Source organism: Phaseolus vulgaris, chromosome 8, assembly GCF_000499845.2.
Source record: "Phaseolus vulgaris cultivar G19833 chromosome 8, P. vulgaris v2.0, whole genome shotgun sequence".
NCBI classification, from domain to species: Eukaryota; Viridiplantae; Streptophyta; class Magnoliopsida; order Fabales; family Fabaceae; genus Phaseolus; species Phaseolus vulgaris.
The window spans coordinates 8,985,026-8,997,574 of record NC_023752.2 but is presented as its reverse complement, the minus strand read 5'-3'; the positions used below and the strand labels follow the sequence as shown (position 1 = coordinate 8,997,574).

Below are 12,549 nucleotides of genomic sequence, written 5' to 3'. Positions count from 1 at the left end.
TTCCTCCAAAAATATATTTATGTAAAAAAGTTAAAATATTTAAAGGTTTAATTATCGAAACACGTTTTTTCTTATATTGAGATCATGTAGTCGTGAATTACATTTTGAAATTAATTGAAATATTTGTGTAAGAATTCAGAATTTGTTTCTTGGTTTACTAAAACGTTTTAAATTATTTAGTTCTTAATGTAAATTTATATTTTAAATTATGTAATTTGAAACATTTTGTTTAAAAAAATATATTTTGAACTATTCAAACATCGATTTGTGATTTAGGATTTTTTTTTAGATTGATAGAATCCGAAAATAACTAAAAAACACGTTTTAAATTATATAATTAAAAGTTTTTTTCAAATTTTGAAAATATTACATTATAAAATAAATAATTTAGAAATCCTTTCTAAATTTGAAAATAGCTTCCATTCCATATTTAACTAAAACGGACTACATTATATTATTTATTTTATTTTATTTTTCTTATTTATGTATTCTCGTAATTATTATTATTTTGCTATTAAAAAGTTAAGATTTGAAAAAAAAAAAATCTGCCATTATCTATAATCGATTAAGAGCCCACAATCTATAATTGATTATAAAAGACTTTTAAACTCAATCATAATAACATACAACTTAATCAATCATATGGTATAACTCAATCATTGTGTTGTGCTTCACTTTCTCTCTTTTTCATATTTCTATTCATGGTTGTTTGAAAACGGTTTTTCTTTGTATTTCTTCTGGTCCAAATCCACTTCCCTTCCCTCTTTGTTTCCCTTTCATGCTCTTTCGTGGTATCCAAACTCAGCAAGTGATTTCCTGTCATTTTTTCTCAATCAATGTTACACAAATATTGTTTGATAGACAATCATTACATAAAGTTATTTTCTTCTGCAGTGGGTACTTTCATTTTAGCATTTATTGTTTCTCTTTTTCTTTTTCTCTTTTATTGTCTTAATCACCATTCACTACAATAGTGCTGATCAAAAAAAAAAAAAAGAACATTCACTACAATAGAATATACTTGGGACATAACAATACACTATCACTTGGTTTTGAGTTTGGCTAGTACTTTATATTTTCATTTTAGTCATCTTGTTTGTATCTTATGTGACATTCTCATTAAATTTTGTTCATTATTTTCTAACAGTGTCGTCTCTCACTTTCACTTCAATGCCATATTCCTCTTATCTCTTGCTAAAATACCAATGTATAGGCCATCTCTCATTCAGGTTAAATCATCCTCTTCCATCACTTTTTCATTCAAAGCATTCTTTACTCTCAACAAAAGGGTTGACTTCCAAGAATCCTGCATTGAAACGGTCAAGTCATATGCAACGTTAGAAACATATAGAATTAGATAGGTCTCTGGAGATTACTTTTAGCTATCTCTTAAAAGATTGAAAATTGTCCTTTCAATTAATAGATACAAACTAATTTGACAAGGGAATTAAATAACACACGTCGCTGTAACTTCAATTTTTTACATCTAAGATGATAGTACCGCTGCTACAATGCCCATTGCAAGATAGCAGATAGTGTGATAACCACTAATTTGAATTTTTCTTTAGTTTATAAAATGCATACTATATATAAATTTTCAAAAATGATAAAAATTACTCAAAATTATTAATAGTCATAATTAGCAATAAAAAGGCATCGATATCTTAACCATACAAGTAAATTACCAACAAAATTAAAATTCAAGTTTTCAAGATAGGAATTGTCAATCATCATTTTCTAAATCCAAGTCTTTGTATCCTTTTCACTATTATCATCTATAGATTTTAATTTTGGAAATTAAAATCCCAAAAGTAGCTTTACAAGAAGACATAAAGATAAGAATGCCAATAATGTACAATATACTTTATGCCATGTTGGTTGAAACAAACGAACAAATTCAGTGAAGACAAATATGCTAAAATAAATGTATGTACAGACAGATACAAAAAGAGGGGGTAGAAATGAAGGTGTTGTATTTAAGGCAATGGTAGCCTTGTGAAAAGAAAAGACAAGGATAAGTCAATTAAGGCTGGTTAGGTACATATAATGTGGAAACTTATCCTTCCTCCAGCTTAAAAAGAAATGGAAGATTGGGAGGACGGAAATACAAAGAAATGTCACACAAGATATAAGAAAATAATATATATGCTGTCAAAAAGATTAAAAAATTACAGCATTTAAGAACAATGGCAAATACAGTGGAGCAAACAACATCAATTTTAAATTGGGATCAATGTTTATGAGCTAAAATTAATGACATCTATATCAAGCATGGCAAAGTTTGACAAGGAGATCATCATTGCCTCTAAAATTAATCAATTCACATATCAAACAACGTAAACATTTTATCTTACTTTCCAGCAGTTAACACAAACGGATTTTGATTTTAATAAAATGCTGCAAACATTAAAAGAATTATATAACATTAAAGAGTAGTAATGTGACTGTTTTTCTTTGTCTTGGGACACAGAACTATAATACCAGTGGGGTTGTGCCATTAAACTCCTTGACTACTCTAGTAAACTTTTCAACATCTCCCTCGTAAATTGAAGCAGCCAAATCCTGAAATATGATAATTATTTTCAATCGATAAATGAAACAGTGACAAAAAGAATGAGAGCAAAGTAACAAGCCAAGCTAATAGCACTAAGAAAAGACCATTTTTGTAGGAATTTAAGGAAGACAAGGAGTTATTCCAAAAGACAAACAACATTGAAGCGCTGAGATTGATGGACAATTTAAGATGGTGTATATTAGAAAGAATAGAAGGGTGTGCAGGTAACTAGGGGAGTTAATTACTACTGTTGCACTTGTCATTGAGACTTAACCACTAATTGGACAAGCTGTTACCGTCAGTTAGTAGTGAGATTTCAACTCATAGGAGATAGAACCAGTCATTGAGAATTTAAAGACAAAGGTAAAGGACAGAAGGAAGGTCAAATTTCAAGAGTGTAGACTCCTCTTTGTACACTTAATTTTTCTTCTTCCGTTTTAGATTTGCAATCTCCCATCCAGATCTTGATAATATACACAATAAAAAATATCCCTATTCTTTCTATTATTCGACTTCATCTGAATATGATCCAGTTCCATCAAAATTCCACCACTTACAGCCAAAAATTTGTATTCACGGGTTCTGGAGAATGTGGGATCCAAGTCCTATGTGATAAAAGGAAAGTATGTTAGAAGTTTAAGTATAAAGCATTCACCAATACGTAAAAGAAACTCTAGAAAAGAACCTGATAACGCTCCAAAGAGTTGGAAATTGCAACAAAATCCCCTTTAACAACATGACAAAGGCCAGAATTAAGAAGATGTCCTCTAACTCCATATTTCAACATGTTGCTATTCAGTGACTGTCGAGCAATATCTTCATAAATCTTAATTGCCTTCTGATATCTGGTAAACATCAAGTAGATCAATATACCCCAAGTTTTAATGTTTGCAATTCACTTCATCTCTAATCAGTTTGAGTAGATGAACATTAGATGGTATGCATATCCCATGCTATTAATTGATAGCTCCAACCATTTCAAGAATAGAACAGAAGTTACATGCAATTTCAAGAGATATGCAGGTAAATGAAAGTTAAACACACTTACTGTTGAAGCTGGGCAAAATATTCTGCAACTTTAAGCTTGCACTGGATCACAGAGGTTGCTGCATCCCCAATTTCAAAAAGTTCAGCAGCCCTCTCATAATGCAATCTAGCATTCTCTACGTCTGGTTTGAGCTCATATAAATTGCCAATTTCCTAAATCCAGAAATACAAATTCAACTCTGAAAATAACTTTATTTTCAAACAATTTAAACTCCCTACAAGAACCCCAAAGAAGGAAAGAACCGCATGGACATGAACTTGAACATGAAAAAGGTCGTCAACAGAATTGGGGAGACAGTACGGGAAGGCACATGCCAAAACAGACTTGCCCAAGTCTTGCTTGTCCCTACACTCGGTGAATGTGTATACTCAACAACAAAAGGTACCTTTGAATACTTAGCAGCCAGGATGTGCCTACCCATCTCTTCGAAGATCGTCACTGCTTTATTTAAGTAGCAAATAGCTCCTTAAATCCCAAAACAGAAGCCAAAAAGGTTAGCTAAAGGGCCTGTTTCATTCTTTTTCAACTTCTGGTTTAACAGCAATTTTGTAGTACAATTTCACATACTCATCAATCAATATCAATTACATATTCTATCAAGTTTCACAAAGTATTTCCAAACAAGCGCTTTAAACTAAACAGAAACAGTAAGAAATCTTTCTTGTCTTCCTTTTTTTTATCTTGTTCAACATCTCTGAGTTCTGCACGTGTGTGCCTTACACCACTCTGCACCAACTGTATAACTACCATTTGTTTAGATTTAAAAAAAATTCAAAAAATAGATTTAAAAACAGCTTATGCTACTGAAATGCATCTTCACTGCCCTGGGAATGCCAAAACACCAACGAAACTGGATTGTATACAGTCTACGCATTCACCCAGTCAATACATTATAACTATCAATAAAAATTGAATAGCTGAAATCTCAAATGCGTCTTTAAGGTCCAATTTACCAAGATAAAATATGAGTAATCCCATCTTAATTAGATGGTTCCAAGTTATTGACTATGTGAATGCGTGAAAGAAAAAAGAAAGTTTAATTACTCTGCCAGCATACTCACACAATCTTTACATTTTACTCCTTACCCTCGAAACCTACCCTTTTAGTTCTTACACTACTCATGCACACTTTGTAACTTGTTTCCATCCTTACATATACACTTTTCTTATTCCATTCTAGTCCCCACAATTTCCTACGACAACGACAAAAACGGTACTTTTTAGGTGCAAGAAGAACTAAAAAAAATAGAGAGATTATGTACATGGAGCAAATGAGTAATTAAACAAAAGTTCGATAGGGAATCCCGGGAAGGACGTCGAAGAGCACCTGCTAATGAAGTTTTCTGGTAGCAATGAGCAGCACCGATATAAGCATTTGCAGCATCATGCTTGTTACCTAACTGCACTACTCATAATTGGAAAAAAGGGGCATCATATTATATGATATATATATAGTAACAAATGAAGCCAATGCACAAAACTGGGTTTCTAAAGTGTGAAAAGGATGATGGTGAGAACAGAACCTTCATGTGACATTTAGACGATTTTACGAAGAGTGAGCCCGCCTTGTCCCCTGAAGGAACAAAGAAACAGTTAAAAGTGTGAGCAAAACATGAAAAAGAAGAAAACTTTTGGGAAGAGATTGTGTGAGACATGATTTGGCGAGTTTGAAGGAAGTAGCGGATTTGTGGAACAACAGAGCGGCGTCTTCGAAGTTGGAACCGAACAAGGGGCAACAAGCGTGGAGCTTGTTCTCCGCTTTCTTGGCGAGTTCCTGTCCCTTCGCTTTGTGATCGTCCATTGTTGCTTTCACTCACTGCGCCACGCGATGAAGCAAGCGTTTTGCCAACACAAAGGGGTCGTCACAGACGCTGTTGCGTAAAAACGACGTCGCGTAATGCAATTGGTTATGCATCCTTTTTCTGCTCCTTTGCTTGTTAGTTCGTTTTAGTTTTGGTTAATTAATCGGTATTTTAATTCGTTTAAAAAAGTTTGTTCTAAAAAAAATTAGCAACAATGTCTCAAAAAAAATATTTTTTAATTTTTTTTTTTTGAAAATTATCATAAAAGATCTCACAAAATCGATTTTCATTCTCTATACACAGTGAAAAATCGATTTTTATTCTCGATTTTTATTCTCTATACTATGTACGAAATTGATTTTATCTTTTTCATAATATTTTTTCTGCATTAAATCCTTACATAGTAAAAAACTAAGATGATATAAACATTTTAGAACAAATAACAATTTACATACGATGGCAAAGCGGGGCGAACTGTGCGGGTCGGCCCGCGACCCGTTGGTAAAAAATGCGGGGCGGGCTGTGTGGACCGGCCTGCGGCCCGCTGGTAAAAAACACGGGGCGGGCTGGCCCGCTAACCCGCAAAAAAAGAAATGGATGAAAGTTTTTCTAAAGCGACATCCAATGTTATTGAAATGAAATAATATCAATAATGTTTTTGAATTAATGTTTATGTTTATGTTTAATGTTTTGGAATTAGGTATTTTTAATGTTTTGGAAGTGGAAGAATAGTGATATTTGATATTTATCTTAATGTTTAATGTTTTGATGTTTGAAAAGGAAGAAAAAAAATTAGGTTTGATAGTAACAAATATTTTAATTTGACAATTTTTTAAGAACAAAATGTAAAAAAAAAAAAATGCGGACTAGCCTGCAAACCCACGGACCAGCTCTTATGCGGGACGAGTCGGAAATTCTAGCCCGAATAACTTTGCGGGGCGGGCCAACCCTCCCCGCATTTTTGAGGGCCAAACGCGGGACGGGCGGGCCCGCTTTGCCACTCCTAAATTTACATATAATTCTCTCAAATTCGCATATTTATGGGTAGATGACAATTTGTTACTTATCGGTATAATTTTATTACAAAAGACAGTCTAAAAACAGTGGAAATAATGATAAAAGGAGCAATTAGTTGCTATTAACACACTATATATTAATACCAAGGAATAGTTTGGGGTTTGAGTGGAATGGTTAGAAATGGAGTGAGTGACATGAAAGCTATGATTGGGATTGGGAAGCCTAGATGTGATGGTAGAGGAAACAGGAAAATGAGTGTAAGTGCACTAGAATAAAGTGAAACATAATAATGGTTACACAATTGCATTCATGGCATACCTAGGATTCCCAACCATTTTGGACTTGGAAAATTTAGAACTAAACAACTAATCATTCATCAAGAATTTCATTCCTAGAGTACTACACTATATTTGGTAAAGATGAAAGAAATAACTATTATGAAAATACTTAGGTAAAAGTGGAAAAAAATAGGAAATAAAATATATTTGACTAAAGAGAAGAGATGGGAAGAAAAAAAAATAGAAATAGATGTTACGAAAGTGGACTTTAAACCTAACTCAACCCCATAAAATCGACTCGATAAGGTGAGGTTTGCACCCATTTATATATTATGAAATGTCCTTATCTCTAGTCGATGTGGGATCTCCAACACACACCCCTCATAAGCCCAACAAACACTCGCTAGGATAGGCTCAAAATGGTTCTGATACCATATTACGAAGTGGACTTTAAGCCTAACTCAACCCCATAAAACCGGCTCAAAGGTTTGCACCCACTTATATATTATGAAATGTCCTTATGTTAAGCTTAAAGTCCACTTCGTAATAATAGATTAGAAGTAAAATATTAAGTCCACTATGTTTTAAAATCATTCCTTTAATATGCCACATTTACCAAACACTTATCTTATTTTCATTCCACTCATCCTTTTTTTATCCCAAAACCAAACAAACATTCTATGATTTTTCACAAGGAATTTTATTCAATGACACGTTTATTTGTTCACTTTAAAAAAAATAAAAAATTATACATATCTTAAACTTCTTATTCATGATTTTTTTTTCATTCTACCATATCTAGTATTTACCTCTTTTTTTTTTCCTTTTTTTCTTAATTGTAGATGTCATTATAATAAGTTTAACATATATATATCTTATATGATCATTGCATTAGAGTATGCTAACATAACAATAAATTTAAGATATTGAATCACATAAATAAATAAAAATTTATATTGAAAGCAACTTGGTTAAAGATAAATATTTCATAATAATAAATAATTTTGGGTTGAAGTGTAAATAACAAGTAATTAAATAAAGTTTTATAATATATAGTATCTTAAAAATGATGTAGCATAGTGAAATCCATAAAAGATAAATTAAAAACCTCATGTGATGTAAATTCTTTTAATATAACATCATCAACTTTATATAATTAATTTTTAGTGGTTAATTTAACATGTTTTAATCTTGAATCATAATACATCTTAAATTACAAATGCTAATAAATCTCCCTCTAGATAAACTTTGATAAAAACATAATATAAAAAGAGAAGGTGAGATACTAATATATTTTTTTCTTTTATACTAGAGAGGATTTCAATCTAAATAATTAGGATGTTTCACAAAATCTTTCAGTTGGATGAATGAGATGTAAATTAAATGCTTTTTATCGGAAAATAAAATAAAATAAATGTGGTTCATTTAAGGGGTGGTTCAACCCTTGTACACAACACCAACAAGAGACACCCTAACACACAGGGCTACCAAAAGAGCAAGCTCCCCTCAAAGACACAAAAAAACACCCAACCAATCTAAACCCTTCATAAGTTTTTAATTGAATGCATACAAACCAGAGGTTCTTGGCACCAATTCGAGAAGGAGAAGTCCACAGAAGACAACTTTGATTTGATCTAAGACCAAACCTTTAATTGTGACAGAGAGAAAATTTCATAATAGTCAATCACTCTACCTTTAAAAATGTAATTATTCTTATGCCTTCAAATCTCGCTTATCTACGCAATCCAGATATTTCCCATGATGAGATTGACAAACATAGGTGCGTCGAGTAAAGTAAATTGCATAAAGTGTGAGATAGACGTAATCAAGTCTACAGAGCTCACTCCTAACCACGCATAACAGAGATTCCAAACTAGTCAGGTCACACTGCATCTGAAAAAAAAATGACTTGTGGACTCCCCGAGAACCCTACACAAGCAGCACAAGTTGCTCTCGACTACAACTCCACGCCTCTCCGGATTGACCTTAGAGGCAATCTTGTTTTCAATCACCCTCCAAGTTGTGACATGGGCCGAAGCCAAAGCCTTAATCTCCCAGAAGAAGTTGAACAACCGCAAATTTCCCCCCTTTGCCTCTACTCTCAAAATACCGTAGGTGGACTTGACTGAAAACACTTAACACTCACTTTCCTTCCAAACCCATTTATCCTTTGGCTCTATGTCTCCTCCTAAACAAGAAGACTCCTTCTCCAATTGAGCCACCAAGCCCAGACGTTATTGTCCTATACCCCACAATCAGATAGGGATGCCTCTTTGTTTGTAGCCAAGGAGAAAAGTCTCGAAAACCTACATTTCAAGGCGTCAGATCCCACCCAATTATCTTCCCAAAATAGAGTACTTCTCTCATTCCCTACCTCTCATTTAAAGCATTCTTCAAACTTATCTCTCCAGTCTTCTACCTTCCAGATTTCCTTCAAATCATTCCACCACAGAGAGAATTTGTTGTTAGAGACTCTTTACTCATTTAGGCTTCTTCACAAAGTTAAAATTGTAATTTTATAATTTCATCAATTCAAAATGTTTTATCCATCACACCCATCAAATTATTCATAAACTTTAAAAAAAAAAAATCTTCATTTACTTTCACTTTTTACTTTCTTTCTTTTAACCCAAACAACCTCAATTTACACTACTTTCTTTTCATTCCCATCCTTTTTCACTTCCTTAGATTCACCACTTGAAAGAAACAAAGCCTAAGTGTTAAAGTGTCTATTTTATTGGAATATTAACATTTATAGTTGCAAAACAAGTTGTTAAAAAAAACTTCTTTAACAATAAATCACAATTAAAGATGGTTGTCTATTAACAAGAAATCAATGTCATGCTTCATTAAATACGGAGACAATTTTTAGCAAGAAACTTTCTTAACATCTTTTTAATTATATACATCAGTTTTTGAAATTGAATTAAAAAAACACATGCTTAATACATCTTCCGACTACCACATATTTCATTTCAGTATTTGAAATCATTTGAAATGGCCTTAATGATTTTAAATAATGCAAAATTGTTCTTATTACATTTTTAAAAGCAATGCAAAATGAACTGTATATAATATGTTTCTATACCTTCAACCTTAATAAGGAAATAAGCTAAAAGGAATTATTTTACAATGTTTGAAGATTATGAAGGCTTTTTTATTTTCAATTGGTTTTAAATCACTTTATATATTTAAATCACTAGTACATAGATTTGTTTTGGTGAATAGCATATTCCAGTAGATGATTTTATTGGAATTAAAAATTTCCTAACGAGTTAACTCTCTTATTATTTCCCTATTTACAAAACTCAAACTACTTGTACAACAATGATGGTTAACTCAAAATCTTCCAAAATGAAGCATGAATACTTGAACCAACAAATTGAGTAGTTTACTAGCTTTCAACTGATAAGATTAATTGGATTTAAAGTAAACATATAAAAACAAAATGACCAAGTCATCATTTTAACCATTGGAAATAATTTAAAAATACCTTTAAGTAACTAAAAAAGTGACAAGTTATTAACTAGAATATTATTTTTCAAGAAAAACTAATTAAATTATTAATATTAAATTTTAGTTTTTACCTAAATATTTTTTCTCAATATAACGCATAATAATCATTAACAAAGTGATAATTGTTTATGCAAAAAACCCCGAAAACGAAATTAAATTAATAGTTTTAATTTTACTGACATGATTTAGTATCTATTTTAAAAATTAAAAATATACCCAAATAATAAAATACATCCGAATCATACATTACTATTTTTTGAAATTAGGTCTATTTTTTACACTTCATAAAATTATAAATATATCTATATCACTGAAAACAATTATTTAAAAATTTATAACAAAATGTTCTAAAATCAATAAATTAAAAATGATCTATGTTTTTTATATTTGAATTTATAATTAAATTAATTACAATTTTAGGTATATAATTTAAACCAACTAGTATTTGTGTGATTTTATTTTTGCCTTATTGGTTGTTTTGGATTCATTTCCTTACTATTTTTGTAATATTTTACATTTCAAAATAGTTTTCTAAAGAATTCCCACAATGAGAAAAAAAAAGTATCTATGAGATTTTCTTTCTTTTGTGTGTTTTTGTTTTTTTTTTTTGTTTTTTTTTTTTGATCAGCAATGTGTGTTGTTGTTAATTAGGTTTAATTATATTACATTACTTAATTAATTTGGTAGCTGTGAGTTAAAAAGAGGATCCAACAAAAGTGTGAGCCCAATATGAAAATGTGAAGCTGACAACTTGAATAGACATCCATGACTGATGACTATATATGCAAAGTTAGGCCACAATAGACTAACAAGAGAATTGGGCTGCTGCTATTCAAATTTTCCCCCTCAACAGTGTTCTTATTTTTAGATGTACTTTTCATTGAAAATTGTTGGAATTTAATGATTATATATTGTTGGTGTAACGTTTTCTTACATTGTTAATCAATAAAATTTCTGTGTATATATAAAATGTAAGATATAATATTGTTATTAAAATTAACGAAATTAATATATATGATAATTTATAATTAAGTAACAGTAGAAACCAATTTTATACTGTCAATCTTTAGTGTGTTTTATCTTATTATTATTATCATCATTTATATTTTTGTAGTTGTTAATAAAAATAATATTTTAGTTTTTTACACCAATTTCAACTTTTTTAGATCAAAATTGAATAAAACACAGTATTCGTAAAATATAATTAAATTTCATCTTATACAATCAAATTAACTTTCAAGGTTTTTGAAAATGAAAAGTTGCAAATGATGGTATTCATTATATTTAATTTATGCTTATTTCCAGTAAAAGTTATAAATTTTTACTTTTGATTCATATATATTCACAAAGAACTGTGTCTATCCAATCTTATACACACAAAATACTATGTAAGAAACATTATTATTTCTAAAAAAAAATACAAAAATAACGTGGTTACCAAAAGTATCGTAATAGAAATTAATTTTAGAGATAAAAGATAACTAGTTGTTATAGTGATTAAATTAGATATAATTTTATAAACTAAAAAAACTTTTGGTTTCTATATTAGTTTCTATTATTGTTAAATGATTTTTAAATTAGTAACTAATTAACTACCAAATTTAGAATCTAAATAATCGGTAGTTAAAACCTTGATAGCTAATTAAATATCAATTTAGAAACTATTTAATAGAAACTAATTTAGAAACCAAAATTTTATTTAGTCTCTAAAATATCTCTAATTTAGTCACTATAGCAACTAATTATTATTTTTTTCTAAAATTGATTTATATTTCATGATTTTATTGTAGTGGACAATATTTCATTCATCAGATAAATTATCTTCCTTTCATCAGAATCAAGAATCAAATATATCTTATCTTAGACACCTCTTATAGAATATGTGTGTTATATCAAAATAATTGTAAGATGATAACTAAGAGTTTGAAAGTAATTTGGTTAGTCGAATTAGGACCAGCATGGTGTGTGGGAAGTTTGATATTGAAGGGGAAAAATCCATGAAGGAAGAAACAAGTGATGGTTACTTTGAAGTTGGTTTTGGCCATGCACATGTGAAAAGTAGGACCATTCAACCACTATGTACTGATAGATATTACAGTCATAACATGAGATTGAGATGCTTGTTAAAGGCCTAACTTAGCGGGATCGGTCGTTGGTTACACAAACATGGTTTGGCCATTATTCTCTTTGGGTTGCAATCCAACTTTCCTCTTTCAATGAACTCACTTTTCTTCTCAAACCTCAATAAACATGTAATGTAGTTTAAGACCTTCCATCAATAAGTAATTTCAACAGAATGATTAAAACACAACTTTCATCACAATTCTGTGACAA

At 30.6% G+C, this 12,549-nt stretch overlaps 1 protein-coding gene across 2 annotated transcripts; it reads right to left on the bottom strand.

Moving 5' to 3' along the window:
• Positions 1-906: 906 nt before the first annotated feature.
• Positions 907-5,549, bottom strand: LOC137825711 (alpha-soluble NSF attachment protein 2-like). 2 transcript variants are annotated; one of them, XM_068631450.1, is made up of 9 exons: positions 5,256-5,549; positions 5,126-5,175; positions 4,930-5,002; positions 3,988-4,067; positions 3,603-3,754; positions 3,240-3,399; positions 3,112-3,159; positions 2,482-2,562; positions 907-1,306 (listed from the first exon to the last, which is right to left on the bottom strand). In XM_068631450.1, exons 1-9 carry the CDS (start codon positions 5,401-5,403, stop codon positions 1,226-1,228), a joined length of 873 nt encoding a protein of 290 aa, XP_068487551.1. In that variant the 5' UTR covers positions 5,404-5,549; the 3' UTR covers positions 907-1,225. The 2 variants fall into 2 exon arrangements, with proteins under 2 accessions (XP_068487551.1, XP_068487552.1); XM_068631451.1 differs by lacking the exon at positions 3,112-3,159 and having other exon boundaries at positions 1,022-1,306; positions 5,256-5,527.
• Positions 5,550-12,549: the final 7,000 nt, after the last annotated feature.